The sequence below is a fragment of the Lampris incognitus genome, chromosome 11 (assembly GCF_029633865.1).
Source record: "Lampris incognitus isolate fLamInc1 chromosome 11, fLamInc1.hap2, whole genome shotgun sequence".
NCBI lineage: Eukaryota > Metazoa > Chordata > Actinopteri > Lampriformes > Lampridae > Lampris > Lampris incognitus.
Window position 1 is genome coordinate 32305153 of NC_079221.1, and position 21131 is coordinate 32326283.

At 44.8% G+C, this 21131-nt stretch overlaps 1 protein-coding gene across 2 annotated transcripts in view; it reads left to right on the forward strand.

The window, feature by feature from the left end:
* pard3bb (par-3 family cell polarity regulator beta b) overlaps positions 1 to 21131 on the forward strand; it is a 520416-nt gene that overhangs the window by 475143 nt on the left and 24142 nt on the right. For both annotated transcript variants that reach the window (XM_056289172.1, XM_056289173.1), the window contains exon 23: positions 15653 to 15729. In XM_056289172.1, coding sequence (XP_056145147.1) covers positions 15653 to 15729 — 77 coding nt within the window. The remainder of the gene's footprint in view (positions 1 to 15652; positions 15730 to 21131) is intronic.

The window sequence follows — 21131 nt, forward strand, 5'->3', positions numbered from 1 at the left end:
TGGAGGGCTTTTCACCAGCAGATGCAATTAGTAGTGCTGGCAATGGGATGGATGGGTGGACGGAGGAATGGCAGAATGCTGGGAAAAGGGAAGGATACGTGTTAAGGGTGGGTGGATGGAGGATTGGATGGATGGATGCATGGAGAGGGCATGAAGGGCAGTGTAAATGATTGCATGGCTGTGGTGATGGAGAACAGATAATATGGATGGAGAGAAGTATGCATGAATAAAGAATTGGAGGAGCACTGGAGTGAGTAAGCCAGTGCGTGGGATGGAGGAGAGAATGAATGAGCTTGTTTATCTTTTCCCCTGGGTTTGAACTGCCAAAGTGGCAAATGGTGACATCCCAGGCCAGTGGAGGTTGTCAAAGATGGTGGGGCAGATATGAGTGTAGCTGTATGGAAATCCTTTTTGTGTTTGTTTGTGGGTGTGTGTGTGTGGGTGTGGGTGTGTGTGGGTGTGTGTGTGTGTGTGTGTGTGTGTGTGTGATATAGAGATAGATATACTTTATTAATTCCTGTGGGGAAATTTGCCCTCTGCATTTAACCCATCCTAGCTGTGTAGCTAGGAGCAGTGGGCAGCTGCAGCACCCAGGGACCAACTCCAGTTCTTCTTTCCATTGCCTTGCTCAGGGGCACAGGCAGGAGTATTAACCCTAACATGCATGTCTTTGTGATGGTGGGAGGAACCGGAGCACCCATAGAAAACCCATGCAGACATGGAGAGAACATGGAGACTCCACACAGAAAGGACCTGGGATGCCTGGGGTTCAAACCCCAGGCCGTCTTCTTGCTGTGAGGCAACAGTGCTTAGCCACTGGGCCACAGTGCTGCCCATGGTGTGTGTGTGTGTGTGTGTGTGTGTGTGTGTGTGTGTGTGTGTGTGTGTGTGTGTGTGTGTGTGTGTGTGTGTGTATGCATGCATGTGCAAGTTAATGTGTGGGCAATCCTCAAAACCTACAAGCTCGAAAAATGAAGGTACGAAGAAAAACAGAAATAAGCTGGCATTATAGGATGACACTTGCTAACTCACATAATCACACACAAGTACACATCCTTAAGCATTCTGTACATACATAGAAAAAACCTACTATAGTATGTGTGTATATGCATAATGGTTGATTGTGAAGGAATAATATTTAAAAAAGCAACAAAAAAACTGAAGCATAGCTCACTTCTGAGACAAATGAACACACACACACACACACACACACACACACACACACACACACACACACACACACACACACACACACACACACACACACACACACGTCTCACAACGACAGGAGCAATACTTCTTCCTCCCTCACAGGGGACTCCAGTGACATACAACTAATATCACTTCTGATTAATGAGCTGTATTAATCTATCAAACACACCACCCATGAAACATAGTGTGTGTGTGTGTGTGTGCATGTGTGTGGGTGTGTTGTGTCAGCGCATGTGCGTGTGAGCACATGTTGATTAGTTAGAGGACAGTGTGTGCACGTGTTAATGTGTGCATGGATTTTCACTCTTTTTTTCCTTCTTTTGACTATGTGAGTGGTCTTAGATCCCTTCATCCTTGTAAAATCGTAGGAGCATGCCCCCCCCGGGGGGAGGGGGGGTATTCATAAAAAATGGTCTGCAATATGCACCGATGACAAAGTCTTCCTAATAACGCAAAGCAACGTCTTTTTATAATTTACTAAAAACCTGGAGCGGTTTTCACAATGAAACATGGACAGATCCTGTGACGACCCGGAGGGCTGTTTATACTTAATGAAATAAAAAAAGGAAAAAGGGGATTTAAAAAAATCATAAGGCTGAATTTTTTTGCATAATGTGTTCATGTACCACTTTTATGGTCTGTTCTTATTGCTGACTTTGCAGTGCTTGATGTTGATGAGTGTTTTTGGGGAAAATACAGGTGGTCTTATAGATGACTTTTTGTAACTTAGAAAACTTTAGAATATTTTTTTAAGGCAAACCGCAGTCAGATAACTCATCTGGCACACAAGAAAGATTCCTGATAATGTGGAATCAGATTCCTGATAATGTGGAATCAGATTCCTGATAATGTGGAATTCCCTTTTCCACAGCTTTCCTCATGAATTAACAGTTGTCTACCACAATCCAGTATATCCGTATTCAAGCACTTTTCTTTTCTTTTTTAACATGTTGTTATGGGCCTAAGATGGTAGAACTGGTTGCCTTCATGATAAATTCAAACAAAAATGATCCCACGGCCACTTTAGGGGAGTAAATTCATGATTTTTCATACGTCCGTCTGGGGGAACACATCACGATCAACCCCCTCCAAATTATCTATTGATTATGGATTCATCAAGGATGCCGAGGCCCATGATTAGAGTAGCAAGGCGACAGATCGGTGTTAGTCAGCTAAACTCTGTGGGTAGACTTCATCTACACCACTTTTTATGCTTTTTATAGGTGTAAGTAGGCAGGGACAGGTTGAAAATGAGTGTTTACTCACTTTTTACTTGCACGGACACTACCCATTGTGCAGATGACCAACTCCTCATTCACCCTGCCTCCAAACCACTGTCCAAACTGAGCCCCTACCTGCCATGTTGTGGAGCCCCCAGACACTTTTTTTTTTGGGGGGGGGGGGGGCTTTCTGCAAAAATATACGCACTGAGTCAAATGATTATGTATTTAGTGGGTTGCTGTTTCCAGTGATGTCTTCCTTCTCTCCAGATAAGCTTGTCAGGTGGCCCGCCTCCAAGTACACTAATCTACAGCTCTGTCTGTGCCTGGCTCTGTTTGAATCTATTGGCTCATGAAACACACATGCACACATGCACACACACACACATGCACGCACATATACAGAGAGGAGCACAAAAACACACAGAGATACAAACACAAGCTGCAGACAAACAAAAAAAACACAAGCAGTTGAACAGCGCATGTACACACACACACACACACACACACACACACACACACACACACACACACACACACACACACACACACACACACACACACACACACAAACCGCAGTCTCTTCAGAGCTGTGTTTTAATTGAGTTGGTCCAAAGTGCTGGCTGAGCAGAACGATATGACTGATATGGATTAGAACCAGGCTTTCCTTATTCATTGATTTCTGCACCCGCCAGGGAGGGAGGCGCGCGCGTGTGGGTGTGTGTGGGGGGGGGGGGTAGAGAACCCTTTCTTTTGCTATTGATTTCCAGAAGGAGAAAGGGACATCAGGAGTGAGAGGAAGACAGATGGGGAGAGCAAGACAGAGAGAGAGAGGTAGAGGATGTATGGTGGAGGAGTAAGGGAAAGGAGCAGGGGCAGAGCCAGACGTTGTAAACATTTGGGGCTTAGCCCAGGGGCATGCCCCCATGGGGAGACTTTCCTCCTGTTTACGGTAGCAAAATGCACTATTTGTCAAACCATTTAAGACAATAGAATGCTTAAAAATCATCATCATTTAGGAAAAACGTGATAGTTACCCAGGAAAAAAAAATCATCCTGTAGAGCCTACATCCTATTTTGTATCTAATGGTTCTCCAACCATCTTCATCATTCTGAAACCATAACACACAAGTGTGGACGATATCTAATTTTCACTCCTATACCTAAAAAGAGGCACAAATTGTCTGATATTACTATTTTTAAGTTATATATCATAGGTAGGGTAGGAATTTGGCGTTAACAGCATTACTAAGGTTGAAACCTATTTTTGTTATGCTATGATGGAGTACAGTTCACACGGTGAATGGTTAGCTGACAAATCGTCTATATTTGAATCCATGCCATAATAATCTGGCCTGCTCTAATTGGAAATCAAGGATCCCCAACAATGCCAAGTAAATGTTATCGTCAATACTCTGAATTGAATTTTAGGCTAACAGAAGAACATTTACTCAAATTATATAAGACTTATTTAGGGAGAGCTACTCGTGTCTTATATCACTAGTTACATTTATTCACATATTGCATCAAAACACTCAAACTAATCTCCAAACCAAACTAGCTGAATAAGCTAATTTTTTGTCTGACCAGTTGTCAAATATCAATATCTAAAACTCGCATTTTATACCAAATACAAATGCACATCAGACATCACGTCACTGTCAATTTTTGCATCAGAAATCGGAGTCATAATTCAGTTAAACCTGAGCACACAGACATGACATGTATTTTTAGATTCAGTGTGACTTACACTTTCAAAGAATGCAATATTGTCCGGTGTCCATTACAAATAAACTTCCATAAATCTGCATAGAAATCAGAGAAAAAGGAAGCTCCTTATAGCTCCAAAACCTGCCTGGGAATCATCACGTGTAAGTTGTCTTCAGTATCAAAGTAATCCAGTGATAGTTGTCAGTCCATCCAATGGTATGTGGCAAACAGGAATTTATAATAGCTAATTCAGCATACTTAATTTTCCAAAATGTAAACAAATATAGGCTAAAAAACACAACAGGGTTTATGTTGTAGTCCTGTGGGCTGTGGGTTAATCTACAGCAACATATTTCCAGTTTCTTAGTAAAGTTTAGTTTATTTATGTTCATATAAGTAAAGACTTTTGACTTTTAATGTAACATTATCCAAAAGAGTTGTTAGCACTGCATGCCACAGTCATTGTCTACGGCATACCTGATGTAAACAAACTTGACAGCAGCATAACTCATCTTACTGACAACTGTTTCACAAAGAATTTGGTGTCGGAGGGGGGTGGGACGTCTGTGTATTAGATTTGATGGCATTTGGCACCGATTTACGGAGTGAAGTTGTGTTGCTTAATGTTTGTACTATGTATCCATGGTTTGTAGTAGCAGTGAGTAGGTGAGGTGACTAGCCTAAGTGTTACAGCTGCGGAATCACAAAGCTGAAAAAACTTCTGTCTGTGGTTCACCGGCTGGTGCTGATGCTGCTGAACCACTTTCTGTGGATGCGGCTGAGGTTGACTCCTCATGAAAAACTTTCGTATGTCCATAGATAGTTAGCTAAGTAGCTAGCAAGCTTGCTCACCAAAGTGAAACGGCTGAATAAAACACGACACACACAAGACAAACCCCCCCACCCCCACCCCATGACCATGTTAGGGTGGACATAGAGATGGCGATATTTCCCCAGTAACAGTACTTTTGCTCCGTTGATGTGCCGGTCCAGTCAGAAAGACAGAGGGGAAATGACACAAAGTTGAATTTATTTTTAAAACCTAAAAGATTCAGGGCTTTTGAGAAAACATTCAGGGCTGGAGCCCAAGAAGCCCCCCCCACACACACACACACCCTACCCCCCACTCTGCCCCTGTTGAGGAGGGGAGGTGATTGTGGGAGAGGACCGAGGGAAGGGAGACAGAGGAAGGGGCAAGGCTACAGAGAGAGAGAGAGGGAGAGATTGAAGGGAGCAGAGGTGAGAGAACTGATAGAGACTTAATCACATCTTGAAAGTAAAGGAGAGGGAGGAGGAAAACACCAGACATTTGGGATTAGTGATACATGATGAATGGATAATAGAAGGATGGGTAAGAAGAGTTTGGGAAAAGCAAGCAGGAAGATGTGTGCCACAGGTCAGAGTAGTTCAGACAACCAACCAAATGAAAGGAGGGCTAACACATTGTGGCAGAAGTTGGAGAAGACAGAGAGGAAAAGTAAAAGCACTTGGAGAAGGTGAGGGACTCATACTTGGGGGATTATATTTAGAAGGAGGTGGGGCGGGGAAAGGGAATCAGAAGGAGAGGGGGAGCTAATGGAAAAATGAGACAAAAAGATGCAGACATGCAGCAGCAAGATGCAGACATGCGGCTGGGGGGAAGGGGAGGAGGAGGAGGATGGATGAAGAGAGGGGAAAGAGAGAGCGAGGCCCAAGCAGTCTGAGCGGTCTTGTTGATGCAGTGAGCGACCACCAAATACTCTCATTTCTCAAACATGACTTCGCTCTTGTAGCTCACACACTAGAAGACCTGCAAACTCTCCTTGGTGCAGTTGTGAATGCCTACAGCAGGCTGGGTCTATCAGTCAACACCACCAAGACTGAGGTGTTATGCCAATGGAGGTCCAGCCCCCCACCCACTATGCCTGTCTTCACTATAGAACACCAACCACTCTCAGTTGCTCCATCTTTCAAATATCTGGGCAGCATCCGTTCTGAGGGCTGCAACACTGATCATGGAACTCATAATAGAATCAAACAAGCCTCTGTAGGCTTCTGCAAATTCCAACTTAAGGGCTTCCAAAACAAACACCTCCACCTGCACACAGAATTGCCATTTACAACGCCGTTTGCATCACAAGGTGTCTGCAGCGAATCATAGGGATCACGTGGCGGGACCGTGTTCTTCGTGCTGAGATTCTTGCTAGGACAAACTGAAAGAGCATAGAAGCCATGGTCACTGAACACCAACTGCGCTGACTTGGGCATGTCATCAGTATGTCTCAAGGCTGCCTGCCATGTCAAGTCCTGTATGGGCAGCTTCATCTGGGCTGCCGGTCTGCAGGTGGTCAGAAGAAACCATACAAAGACCAGCTAAAAACATCGCTGAAGAAGTGATGTATTGACCACTTGAGACTGGAGCAAGCTACCATCAACCGTTCCAACTGGCGGGAGATCTGCCACAGAGGTATAGAACAGCTGGAAATTGAGAGGAATGTGAAAGAACAACAAAAAAGACTAAGGAGACACACAACCATACCTGCCCCCACTAACTCTGACTTCATATGCCCAACGCGCAATAAAACAACATGTGGATGTGGAATTGGACTCTACAGTCATCAAAGAACACACCATTACCAGGGAGGGATGTCATCATCGGACTCGATGGACTACCAGCAAGCAAGCAAGTGCGTGCGTGCGTGCGTGCGTGCATGCATGCGTGCGTGCATGTTTGTGTGTTAGAAAGGGACAGAGCAAAAGAAACACAGACTCTGTGAGTTTTTTTGTCAGCCTTCGAAGTGATGGGTTGGTGAGTTTTATGGGTAAATTGAAGGGTCCACGTCAAGGAGAGATGAGCTCCATCTGTGTGTGTGTGTGTGTGAGAGAGAGAGAGAGAGAATGTGTAAACCCCACTGTGTATGTCTGCTACTTACACAGCCCTTGCACACACTCTTTATGTGTGGTTGCGCACACACCACTTCTGTGTGTGGGTGTGTGTGTGTGTTTCTCTTCCTCAGTCTCGTCTCTTTCTGTGTCTCAGTCTCTTCTGGTTGATTTCCCCCTCTCCTCTCTGCCTCTCTTTTGCTCGCTATGCCGTGAAATGGTTTTTCACTAGGCCATTACCCCACCAGTACACTACGCTGCTGTCACAGCCGTCTGCAGGAGGGAGTGTGTATCTTTGCCTGTGTGCATGAAAGTAAAAGCACATGTCTTTCTTTTTTTCCTGTGTCTGTATGAGTGTTTGAGAGAGAGCGAGCGAGAGAGAGAGAGAGAGAGAGAGAGAGAGAGAGAGAGAGAGAGAGGTGCGCAGTATTGTCCAGCTATTTGTAGAAGAATGAAAGACTACACATCTGTGTGCGTGAGTTGGAGTGTGTGCATGAGCGTGCATGAGTCTGGATGAGCAAGGTACATGCGTTTCATAGGAGGGGAGAGAATAATGTGTGTGTGTGTGTGTGTGTGTGTGTGTGTGTGTGTGTGTGTGTGTGTGTGTGTGTGTGTGTAACAAATAATAAAATAAACAATGAGTGTCCCACACTAGTTGCTCTGTCACAGTGTGTGCCCTCGTTCCTGCTCCTGTCACAACAGTGAACACTGAGTCTATGAATGTCCCCCTAACCGTCTTTTCTCTCTCTCTCCTTTTTTCTTTATTTCTCTCTGTTTTCAGCCCTACTCCTCTCTGTATCCGTCTCTCATTTTTTTTTGTTGAACTCCATTTCTCTCTCTCTCTCCTTATGTCTCACTCTCTCTCTCCTCTCGATATTCATGCACACTCAGTAATAAAGTACATGGCCCCTCCATCTGTTCTGCTATTAGCATTAGCGCAATTGACTGACATACAGACAAGTGGAGTGGTTAGCTAGCCTGTCACTCAGCTCACATACATTTACACACTTTTGATCAAAGGTTTGTTAATTATGAATAGTGACATCAGGAGGAACAAACAGCAAATTATGTTAGTAGTACACAGTGGTGCCTAGGGTATCTATCATATTTAAAAGGATGCTGTAAAACAGTTGTCATACTTGAACATCATGACTTATCATCCAGTAGCTACTTAAAGAAGATGGATTTTTCTGCTGTTACTGAGATTGCTGTGCTGGAATTATTTCCATTAACAAAAAGTTTCAGACAAGTTAAACGCTGTGTTTACATAATCTAGTAAAAATGAGTACATGTGGGAATCCGGGTAGCGTAGCGGTCTATTCTGTTGCCTACCAACAGGGGGATCGCCGGTTCGAATCCCTGTGTTACCTCCGGCTTGGTCGGGCATCCCTATAGACATAATCAGCCGTGTCTGAGGGTGGGAAGCCAGATGTGGGTTTCTGTCCTGGTCGCTGCACTAGCGCCTCCTCTAGTCGGTGCCTGTTCGGGGGGGACTGGGGAGAATAGCGTGATCCTCCCACACGCTACGTCCCCCTGGAGAAACTCCTCACTGTCAGGTGAAAAGAAGTGGCTGGCGACGCCACGTGTATCAGAGGAGACGTGGTAGTCTGCAGCCCTCCTCAGATCAGCAGAGGGGGTGGAGCAGCGACCGGGATGACTCAGAAGAGTGGAGTAATTGGCTGGATACAGTTGGGGGAAAAAGGGGGGGGGGGAGTCCAAAAAACAATTAATACATTTAACTGAGCCTGCATAAAGATTATGCAGGCTCAGTAATCCAGGTAAGAAAATCACAGAAAGGTGAATCAGTCCATTTGGACACGGCGTTTAGTGGGAGAAATGTTTCATCACTCATCTAAGTTTCATCAGTTTCATCTGACTGCAGGTATCCCCACCCTTATAACTGACTGCAGCTATCCCCACCCTTTTAACTGACTGCAGGTATCCCCACCCTTATAAACAATACAGTTGCATAACAACCAAAACCAACGTTTGGTTCATATGCAAATTACCATGAACATTAACTAGATTTACAGTGGCCCTGTGTACTATTCACAGAGGATTGGGGAAGAGGTGCACTCACAGCATTGTAAGATGGTGACAGATGTACCCTTAGCCCAAACCCCCACCCCCCATCCCCAGTTCATTTAGGTTGTCCATCACTTGAACTGTGCATTAGATTGAGGTGTTAGTCTCCACAATGTAGTGGATGGCTTTTTTCATAGCTCCTATTTCACCTCCTCTGCAGTGCACACCCTCAGAGTTGCGCACACACACACACAGGGTATTTCTTAATGTGCTGTGTTACTTAGCTGAGAAAGATTGTTCTGGGTGAATATGTTGTTTTCTAGTTATTAACTTCTGACAAGCAGCATTTACCATTCACCCTTCCATTGCCCTTACCTCTTGTGTGTGTGAGCATGTGTAGGTATAGCGGTTTCTAGTATAGGTATAGGTGTTTCTAGTATAGGTATAGGTGTTTCTGGTATAGGTATAGGGGTTTCTAGTATAGGTATAGGTGTTTCTAGTATAGATGTAGGTGTTTCTGGTATAGGTATAGGTGTTTCTAGTATAGGTATAGGGGTTTCTGGTATAGGTATAGGTGTTTCTGGTATAGGTATAGGTGTTTCTAGTATAGGTATAGGGGTTTCTGGTATAGGTATAGGGGTTTCTAGTATAGGTATAGGGGTTTCTGGTATAGGTATAGGGGTTTCTAGTATAGGTATAGGGGTTTCTAGTACTTAGTGTTCAGTTCTTGCAGCAGGAGGGTGGTTAAGGCATTAGTATAGAGGCAGGTAAAGTTAGGGGTGAGATCCGGGTCATCTCTCAACCATTCTTGTTTGTCACAAAATAAATGTGACGTTTTGCTGCCTGCGCTACCAGGGCTAGCAGCAGGGTTCCCCGTCATTCACACACCACCCACACCAACCCTGCTCACCTGACATGAGTCCTGTTGAGTGAAAGGCAAAGTACCTGCAGGAGAACATGCAGACTCTATATAATAATAATAATAATAATAATAATAGATCAATCTTATATAGCGCTTTTCTAACACTCAAAAGTTGCTTTACAGTAGATGGGGTGAAACAAGATAACAGATAAACATAGCACAGACATACAGGGGTAGATGGGAAGGGGGGCTACGAGAGGGAGAAGCGGCAGCCACACGATGCCAGCAGTACTCTCCCACTTAAACAGATACAAAAGGGCAAGAAAAACAAAAATCAACAGCACTGTGGACGTTGATTTTCTGTCGGGGTTTACTCCCGTAGCCTAGTCCTCTCCTGAGGTGTCCATATATGGAGGTATCCTTCCATGTAGAAGGGAAGGGCTCAAACCCAGGGTGCGTGCGTGCACGGTGTGTGTGTATATGCACGAGTCTGTATATTTCCCTGTATGTGTGCATATGTGAATAAATGTTTGTATGTGTGTGTTGATTGATTGTTTGTGCATGTGTATATTTCACTGTACATGTGAATAAATGTTTGTGTGTGTGTGTGTGTGTGTGTGTCCACGCGCATAGTGATCAGTTATTTGTTTTCTTTCTCTACCTCTCCACTTTGGGCATGGCTAATGAACACTGGGCTAACACTAAGAAATACACACGCAAAGACACACACACTCATCTGTTTGTGTTTACTCAGCCTGTGGCAGCACACAGTAAGGCCCATTGATCTAATCTGTTCGTGATCCATATGCATGAAAAAACACACACACACACACCCTTTCTCTCCCTCTGTTTACCTCTCTCGCGCTCCCCTTTTCTCACTCTGTTGCACATTCACTCTCTCATATTTGAGAAGAAAAACCGAAACATTGACCCTTCCTCAGTCACTCACTCTCAAACACACACACACACACACACACACACACACACACACACACACACACACACACACACACACACACACACACACACACACACACACACAATCCATCCATTATCCAAGCTGCTTATCCCAGTTGGGTTGTGGGGATGCTGGAGCCTATCCCAGCAGCCATTGGGCAGCAGGAGGGGAGACACCCTGGACAGGCCGCCAGGCCATCACAGGGCCCACACACATTCACACCTAGGGACAATTTAATACGGCCGATTCACCTGACCTACATGTCTTTGGTTGGACCGCCCCAGGGTTTTAACCCAGGACCTTCTTGCTGTGAGGCAACCGCGCTAACCACTGCAGCACCATGCCCCCCCCACAATCCACATACATGCTCAGATAGCACATTTCTCTACTAAAATTCACCTTCAGCAGTGCATGACAAGACAACATGTTCTGTAGATGGTCAGTAGCGTGTGGTGGCGCTGATCAGTCCCTGAATCCATCACTTGACCAAACTTGGAGGGTATTTAAAGCAGATGGTGTGTATCCCTTCAATGTGCATTTCTGTTTTCTGTACCCATTTCTCTTTTCTGAACCCATTTACCCATTCAGGCTATTGCTACCATGGCAATCCAGGCCATCCATCACAAACGAACAGTTTCGGGTTTGTTTCTTGTTTTTTCTTTTAGTGAAAACAGGCGATATCTTTACTCAAAAATACCCCTGGAGTAATGGAACAGGACGAGTCGAGAATTTGATTTATTTGTGTGCTAAAAAGGAACAACAAGAGTGCTAGTTTCTCAAGTAGTCTGATGGAGAATGAGGTAATAGGCCACTGGCCGAGTCGAGGCGAAACAGGACACTGACGCACAGGCAAGTAATGATGAGAATTCTTGTTGAGCTGTATAATCTTTAGCTAATCTTGTGTTTCATGGGCTGGTTAGACTGCGAGGGCCTCCCTCAGTCCTCCTTGCTGGCAGCAGATCTGATACTGAGATCATCTGCTCTGCTTGCTCGTGCATTGGTGTGATTACTAGACGCTATTTCATCGGCATTTTTGACTTGTTTTCAGACCTCCGTTCGCCAGTGGCATGTGAGAATGTGTCTCTTGTAGCATTATTACATCCTGTACCTGAAATTCCACGAGTTCACCTCCCTGCAGCAGCCATGTACCTGTGAGCAAGGCACTCGACCCTTTATGGCCTTGCTATATGTCACTGGAAAACGTCTTCATTACGTTGGTTAAAAATTAAAATACAAGCGTAATCTTAAAGATATTGCAAGATTACAATTTACTTCCTCATTGACGATATTAAACTATCATAAATATCGCTAAACTTGAGCATTGCAAATGTCTATAACTGCTTAACTGTTGAGATTTCAAAACTGAAGGTTTATCCCAATATCTTGTGTTTGGCATGGAAGACACGTCGATATTAATTAATTGTAAAACAGTATATGCTGTTGTAAGGTGTTAAAAGACTTTACACTTTTTACATAAACATTATAATCATCGTTGGTTTTGAGACCGCTGTTATCAGCTCCCTTACCATCCTTCCTCCCACTGTTCCCTGCTTGTCGTCTTTTGTCGTTTTTCTCCTTTTATCATCTCTTTCCTGTCTTCCACTAACGCCCCGGTAGTATGCCCCCCCACACCTTGGACCTCTGTGCCTACCCCACGTCTCGTTAAAATGATGTCATAGTGATGTCATAATATCCAATTTCTCCTCCCTCCACTTCTCCTGCTCATCAGCCCTTTATCTGCCCTGACATTTTATATAGCCTCACCACCCCCCGTTTTCCTCTCTGTCCCCTGGACTCTTTCTGGCTCCTGACTCCTCAATGACTCCCTAATATCCCTCTTTTTCGCTGCCCTTCCTTCGCTTCATTCACTCTAACCCATTTTCTCTCGCTTCTAAGTGTCTCATTGACTCTGATCTCCCTCTCGTCTCCTTTATTCACTTGTCCTCAGCTTTTTTCTCCTAACGTCTCCTTCTGTCTTCCTCCACCTCCCAATTCTTTCTCTCTCTCTCTCTCTCCTCTCTCTCTCTCTCTCTCTCTCTCTCTCTCTCTCTCTCTCTCTCTCTCTCTCTCTCTCTCTCTCTCTCTCTCTCTCTCCCTCCCCCCCCCTCTCTGATATTGAGGCTATGAAGAGTTTATCATTAAAGGAATATGTTTTACCATCTATGAATTGTCAGAAGAGAAAGGGAGAGGGAAGGAGAGAAGAGGGAAGGGGAGAAGAAGACAGAAAAAACAAAGTAGAACCAAGAAATGGAAAAAAAAAGCTATAAACTTTAGTGTGTAATTCTCAACTATTTCTGCATTGGTGATAAAGCTCTGGGTCTGGTGTTGTGCTGTCTCTGTTCCTGTCCACACACCACACACACACACACAGACACACGTTTCAGCAGTAAAATCTAGCCCCATCAGTCCTCATGTGGAGTATATGGTCGCTCCTCATCATTTTGTGTCTTGCTTGGGAGCAGAAGTTTAAAGTCACTGTCAGAGAAGCAGTATGCCATTTGATTTCCAGAGGTATGGCTGACGTCATCATCCTGTCTCAGATACTATAATGATGTAAAATGTGATGTTTTGCATGTTTTGGTAAAAAGGTGCAAATACTCTTTCTCAAAGCTTGCAAATATTTATCTATTAATTTTTAGAATTAGAATCAGTTTTGCAGTACGGCGGCGCAGTGGTTAATGCGGTCGCCTCACAGCAAAAAGGTCCTGGGTTCGAACCCCGGCGTTGTCCACCCTTGGGGGTCATCCCAGGTCATCCTCTGTGTGGAGTTTGCATGTTCTCCCCCGTGTCTGCGTGGGTTTCCTCCAGGTGCTCCGGTTTCCTCCCACAGTCCAAAGACATGTTGGTCAGGTGAATCGGCCGTACTAAATTGTCCCTATGTGTGAATGTGTGTGTGTATGTCGGTCCTGTGATGGTCTGGCGGGTGTCCAGGGTGTCTCCCCACCTGCTGCTCAATGACTCTGGGATAGGCTCCAGCATCCCGCAATCCCAATTGGGATAAGCGGCTTGGATAACGGATGGAAGAATGGAGTCAGTTTTTTCACATATCATAAATGTGACTTTATGCTCAAGACACAACACAATTCAAGAGTAATATAGGTTAAAGCTGGTTGGGGGCTAACGTGTCAACATTGCAATGTTTGGCTCCTACATTTGGTGTGGTGTGTGTATAGTTGGGCCTGGATCATTTAGAAACAGTGGGCTTCCGCATATGTTGCCTTTTCCGGGATTAACCTACAGTTGGCAGGTGAAAAAATAGTGGTTGGACGACCCCGTTTATCGCAGGTTACACGTGGAAGGCCGAACCCTCTGCAAGCACTGTGGGGGTGTTGCAGTGGTGTGGCCTAGGAAGAATAGGGAATTTGATATGCCACATGGAGATGAAAAAGGAAGGGGGGAAAAGAACAAAGAAAACTACTAATATGATGCTTAAGGGGTACTGGATGATTGCTATGTGGTCTTCTCTTAGTTGACCATGCATGTAGGTGACCCACCATACAGTGTGTAGTCACCGTCAGTACATCTGTCTGTCTGTTGTTGCTGTGCCTGACTAACTCTTGGGTGCCTGTATCTTCTAATTGTCTGCGCGTCTTTTCCCCTCTCAAATACTTTCTGTTTACTTTTTTCTCTCTACCAAAAATCTCTCTCTCTCTCTCTCTCTCTCTCTCTCTCTCTCTCTCTCTCTCTCTCTCTCCCCCTCTCTCTCTTTCTCTCCCCCCATAGATTAAAGAGTCTCATTTTCAATACCTGCTGCATTTTGCAAGAAAGAAAGGTCTTTTTATTGTGTGTGTGTGTGTCTGTGCGTGTGCACGTACATGTGTAAATGGAGCTTGTTGATGTTTGGGGTTTAGGACGGCTTCTTGAAGGAACCGCACGGCAGTTTGATTTTCCCTACTGAATAGACCAGGATAATCTCTGGGAGGGGGGGAGAGAGAGAGAGAGAGAGAGAGAGAGAGAGAGAGAGAAGAGAGAGAGAGAGAGAGAGAGAGAGAGAGAGAGAGAGAGAGATGAAGGGAGAAGAAAGGGAATAAGGTGGGGGGCGGCAATGAAATGAGAAGAAACAGTGAGAACCACAATGAGGAAACAGAAAAGAATGAGGGAAAGGGGAGCGGGAGAAAGAAAGATTGTATTGCCAGCTGATGTAATGGTAGCCCGAGTTAATCTTTTTTTTACCCTAAATTGGAACCTGTATGTTTCTGTGTGTGTGTGTGTGTGTGTGTGTATGTGTGTGTGTGTGTGTGTGTGCGCGCGCACACGTGTGCATGTGTCTGTCACGACTTCATCCTGTTTGAGTTAACCTAATAAGGCTGAAGATACCACACACACATACACACATATTCATTCAACCTTCCCACCCCCCTCCATTCCCCCCAACAAACCCCACAAGACTGAAACTCTAACTTTAAATCCCTAATAATTAGCCTTTGTCAACCAAAATTACCCCTATATCCTGCAAACGCACACACACACACACACACACACAAACACACACACACACAAACACACACACACACCAAGAAAACAAAGATGAGGGGGCTTATGAGGAAGTGCTGTTCACAAAAAATATGTGCACACAACCACACAGATGCGCATACACACACACACATACACACACACACAAACAGTTAGCAAAACACTGACAGTTTTGCAAGTCATGGGTTCTTTCACTTGGAAATATATACATAATTTTGCTATATTTCACATCTGAAAGTAGTGTCTGAAAGAAACTCTATTGTATATACACACACACACAAACACACTCATGGAGTCCACACACACTAACCGTTGATCTCTTTTGACCAGATGCCGGGCAGAGGGACAGACCATCGGCTGGCACCGCGTTATGAAGAGGTAGAGCGTCAGTACGCCTCTTTGCCAAGGTACCACTCGTATTCTCTCCTCTGTACCTCATTTCTGTTTGCTTCTCTTCTAAACCCTGCATTTAAGTCTGGTGTGTCTGTCTGTCTGTCTGTCTGTCTGTCTGTCTGTCTGTCTGTCTGTCTGTCTGTCTGTCTGTCTCTGGAGATCTTTGTCTGAGCCAGGCACACTCACCTTATCCTCTCTCAGGGGGATCGGCACTTAGACAGGGGTTGAAACCTGCAACTCAATCCCCGCCACCCAGATGAGCTTGACACTAAAGCCGGACTTGATACATTGACTGACTCATAGCGTCAGTGTGCGTTCGGCAGTAAAGGCCATTCTGCTGCCTTGTGATTGCATATTTACATGGCAAAGAAAGTGCTGTGTTGGCCAGCAACCGGCCAGCAAGCCTTTACACACCGTCTGCAAAGTCTCACTTGCAGACAGTTTGTAAAGGCTGGCTGGCCGGTTCCAGCCCCATGCTGCTTTGCAATTGGTTGACCGTGTCACATGACAGCAAGTCAAGTTTATTTAAAGTGCATTAATCACAGGAGTGTCTCAACACATTTTACATCAAAAGGAAATACAAAATAATACATTAATCGACATCATGAAGGATTGGTTGACCAACGTGGGCTTGGCCAAAATTCAACCATGTCTACCACTCAAGTAGATGCAGGAATTGCGTCTGTCACGTCCTGCTTCCTCCACTTCATTACTTCCTGCTGATTCTTATTTATTTATTTTTTTGATCATTATTAATTCTGGGGATTGATGAGAAGCCGGCATGGTGTTAATGAAGGGCATGTGCTTGGAACGTGAGGTGTAATCAGATCAGGACGGAGGGATGGTTCAATGATCTGTATATGAAGTGGAGTACCTTAAGTTCAGCTCTGACTGGACTCGGCGGCTGGTGTCATGAGACCAGAACAAGAGTTACGTCATCACATCGTCTAGGTTTTGTTACGCTACGAGCGGCAGCGTTTTCAACTAGATCTGCAGCTGCTCTTCTGTTTTCTCTCCAGCAAAGGACACTCACTCCTTTTCTAGTATGTTGCCTTTGTTTGCATCCATGTGCTATGGTAAATGAACTTTTTTTCAATTTTTTGCTGGTTAATTTCGGCATACTGTCTGCCTTGTCATGTTTCAAGTTTTGCATGCTCCGAGTGAGGAATTCTGGCTACAATTTAAGGAGGAAGTTTGTTTAAAAATGCTATTCTTATACACATTTGAAGTTGGGAATAAGAAAAGCTGAATGGAGATTCCCATAAAAAAAAAACACTTCCGGGGTGTCCAGGTGGTGTAGCAGTCTATTTTGCTGCCTACCAGCACGGAGATTGCTGGTTCGAATCCCCGTGTTACCTCCGGCTTGGTCGGGCGTCCCTACAGACACAATTGGCCGTGTCTGCGGGTGGGAAACCGGATGTGGGTATGTGTCCTGGTTGCTGCACTAGCGCCTCCTCTGGTCTGTCGGGACACCTGTTCGAGGGGGAGGGGGAAACCATTCAGATCCTCCCACGCGCTACATCCCCCTGGTGAAACTCCTCACTGTCAGGTGAAAAGAAGCGGCTGGCGACTCCACATGTATCAGAGGAGGCATGTGGTAGTCTGCAGCCCTCCCCGGATTTGCAGAGGGGGTGGAGCAGCGACCGGGACAGCTCGGGAAAGTGGGCTAATTGGCCAGATGCAGTTTGGGAGAAAAAGAGCGGGGGAAAAATCTAAAACAAAACTAAATATCGCAACAACAAAAAGTGAAAGTGTTAGCTAATTCACTGTATCCTCACTCATATCAACCCAAGAGGTCACCTGTTTCTCTGTGTTTCTGTCTCTCTCTGACTCTCTCTCTCGCTCGCACCGCCCCCCCACATCCTCACATCTTACCCTCCTCGGCTCTTCCTTCCATGCCTGTTTTCTAAATCCTTCCTCACTCGCTCCGACACAGACGAGCACTGCAGTATTTGACTCATTTTGATGTAGTGGAAATGCCTGTCATTTGTCTTTGCTCAGTACTCCATACCTGAAATTACAACTCACCCAGTTCACTGCAGAAAGTGCAAATACTCACAAAATGATCGTGAGGTCAAACAAACGTGTACAGCATGTAAAAATGTACCTGTATTTAGAAATATATATATAGTACATTCACAAATGTTACTCAACCAGTACAGTAACAAAATGTTTTGAAGTCTGTACAGAGAATTCAATGTTGTTCCCTTAATTCTTTATTCACTTGCCTAAACAATAGATCTAAAAAAGTAGACACACTAGGATCACTTGCTACTCTTCTACATACTGTTAGACACTCTTACACTTCCTACCTACACAACGCTGTGATGCCTGGTTTTTTGGGGGTTTTTGGGGTTTTTTGTTTTTTGTGGGGTTTTTTTGGGGTTTTTTTTTGTTTGTTTTTTTTTTTTTTTTTTTTTTTGGTTTTTTTTCTTTTTTTTTCCTTCATTTCATTTGGTTTTATTCGAGTATTCCACTAAGTCAACTTCTTTATACTATATATATGTAAACTGACATACTGAAGTAACACGTGACTTCACTTCAAAGAGCCACTTTTAACAAAGTAACAAGAGTAGCTGCTGTTGTTTAACACCTCTTCCTCCCTCCACACGTCTCTCTCCCTCTCTCTCTCTCTCTCTCTCCCTCTCTCCGCTGTCCCCTCTATCGCTCTATCTCTCAGAGGCACACCAAACAAATGTGTCCGTCATTGTGGGTGTGTGTCTGTAAAACACTTTGACCGACAGAAGTTTTGGACATTAGAAAGTTTACAGCCGTCTTCTCACCTCTGTGAAAACAGTGGGGTGTTTCACACCGCCGTTTGTGTGTGTGTGTGTGTGTGTGTGTGTGTGTGTGTGTGTGTGTGTGTGTGTGTGTGTGTGAAAAAGAGAGAAAGATCACTTTGGCAGATGGGAGACAGTGTAGTGCTGATGGTTTTGAAGCCTGGCTCTGGTATCCAAGAAGCCCTGGGAAAGGGGGACATACTCTCTCTCTCTCTCTTTCTCTGACAAATTTCAAATTGTAATTCAGAAGTGCTATATTGGCATGACGACAAATAGGCACTTGTACTGCCAAAGCAGTCATTACAAACAGAACAAGAAATCAGAACACATACTGAACATGTGCTTATACATAGACAGATACAAGGAATCAGAACATATACAGGTGCAGTATAAACAACCAGATGGTAATCAGTTACCAGTAGTACTTGTTAATTATTTATTATTTAACTATTGTTATTATCATTATTATTATCTTTATTTATTTTATCTTATTTAAAGCAGTAGGATAGTTCAGATGACTACCTATGTGTGTGCATGTGCATTTGTGAGTCTGTGGGCTTGAGTGTGTGTGTGTGTGTGTGTGTCTTTCTATCTCTATCTCTCTTTCAATCTCTCTCTCTCTCTCTCTCTCTCTCTCTCTTTCGCGCTATCTCGCTCTCTCTCACAGGCCGTGTGACATCGCACACAGTGTATTTTCTCACTGTTCAGTATTTCTTGATATTAATTAATTTCACTAATTTTTCACATTAATGAGAGTGAGCGCCACATGAGGGATGGACATGCGTGGGCAGGAAATGACAGACAGACAGATCGGCTTAAGAAAACATATCCAGGCTGTTGACCTGATGAAAATGTATTATTTACCCACTAGCCCACAAATAGCCGCTGCTGGTACATATCTAATGTCTGTCTGCATGTCTACCTGTGTCTGTGTGTCTTTGCGTGTGCGCACATGTGTGTGTGTGTGTGTGTGTGTGTGTGTGTGTGTGTGTGTGTGTGTGTGTTTCCAAGTGAGTCCGGATATAGCTGTTGGGCTGCTTAGTCAGGTAGTGTGTGTGTTTGACTCAACATCTCTCAACTAGGGCAATGGGTTCAGTGTATGTGTGTGTGTATGTGTGTGTGTGTGTGTGTGTGTTTCTGTGAGTGCACACAAGTTTGCGCCCGGATGCACGTGCATGTGTGTGTCTGTCGGCGGTGTGCCACAAGGACAAGTTTCGATTTCCCTAAAATTAAAACATGACCTAACTGTGGATGATGTTTCCTTCCCTTAAGTGCAAACACTTCAACCCAACAAACTGTCAGCAAATGTCCGCTTGTCAAACAGATAGGAAGTATATTTCATAGTTCACGGCATCCCTTCATGCCTCTCGGTGTTTTGGTAATTAAATGTGTGAATAGAAAGAGAGACGGCACAGAGTTTAGTCCCCTGCCTGTGGCGGTAAGTGGGTGATGTGCGGCGAGCAATCTTGTCATCATCATGATTTAAGTAATTCATAGTCATCCAGAACCACTTTTGATCGGATTTAGTCCTGATGGGAGAAGCAGCCCTGAATGTTCAAACCAGCTAACACCCTTAGTTAATTACTAATGCTTCTTTAAAAGATAATTCTGCGGAACATTTGTCAGAGGTTCATGTGACAAAAGAGGAAAAGCAGAAACTGCACAGCGACGGAGGCACGTGTCACATGTGGAGTTTCGCCATAACTGGAGTTTGACTCAGAGACATGCTCACATGGGACACTTAAGAGAAATCCGATAAAAGTTTCCGTGTATATGTATTTTAAGAGCAGGTGCACTGACATTAACCCCCCCCCCTCCCTCCCGGGTCATCTCCCACCGCCAATTCCTCAAAATGGACCTCTGCAATCCCACCACCCACCCCACTCCCTCTGCAGAGTGCAGTTTTGTAAAGCCAATATCCACCTCACAATCATAGACACACTGGGTCATACACACACTCTGTTATGCACTTCTTCATATGTACTTCTGTTTCTATCTATTTATTTTTTATTTTTTGGACTTTTCCCCCTTTTTCACCCCAATTGCATCCGACCAGTTACCTCATCCGAGCCATCCCGGTCGCTGCTCCACCCCCTCTGCTGATCCAGGGAGGGCTGCAGACTACCGCATGCCTCCTCCGATACATGTGGAGTCGCCAGCCGCTTCATTTCACCTGACAGTGAGGAGTTTCACCAGGGGGACGTAGCGCGTGGGAGGGTCACGCTATTTCCCCCAGTCCCCCCCCCCCCGAACAGGCGCCCCGACCGACCAGAGGAGGCACCAGTGCAGACACCAGGACACATACCCACCTCCGGCTTCCCGTCCGCAGACACGGCCAGCCGTATCTGCAGGGATGCCCGACCAAGCCAGAGATAACACGCGGATTCGAACTGGCAATCCCCATCTTGGTAGGCAACAGAATAGACCACCACGCTACCCGGAGGACTTTTTAATTTTATATACTCTCAATATCATACACACATAGTATATGCACAAACTGACGCATCTGTCATGACACCTGTGGCACACTATCTAAAACAAGTACTTTGAAAGACATTCAGAGAAATTATTTTTCTAAATTTCAGTACACGAAGTTTAAAACTGATTTTATGTCCTTCACAGGTATTGTGATTTCA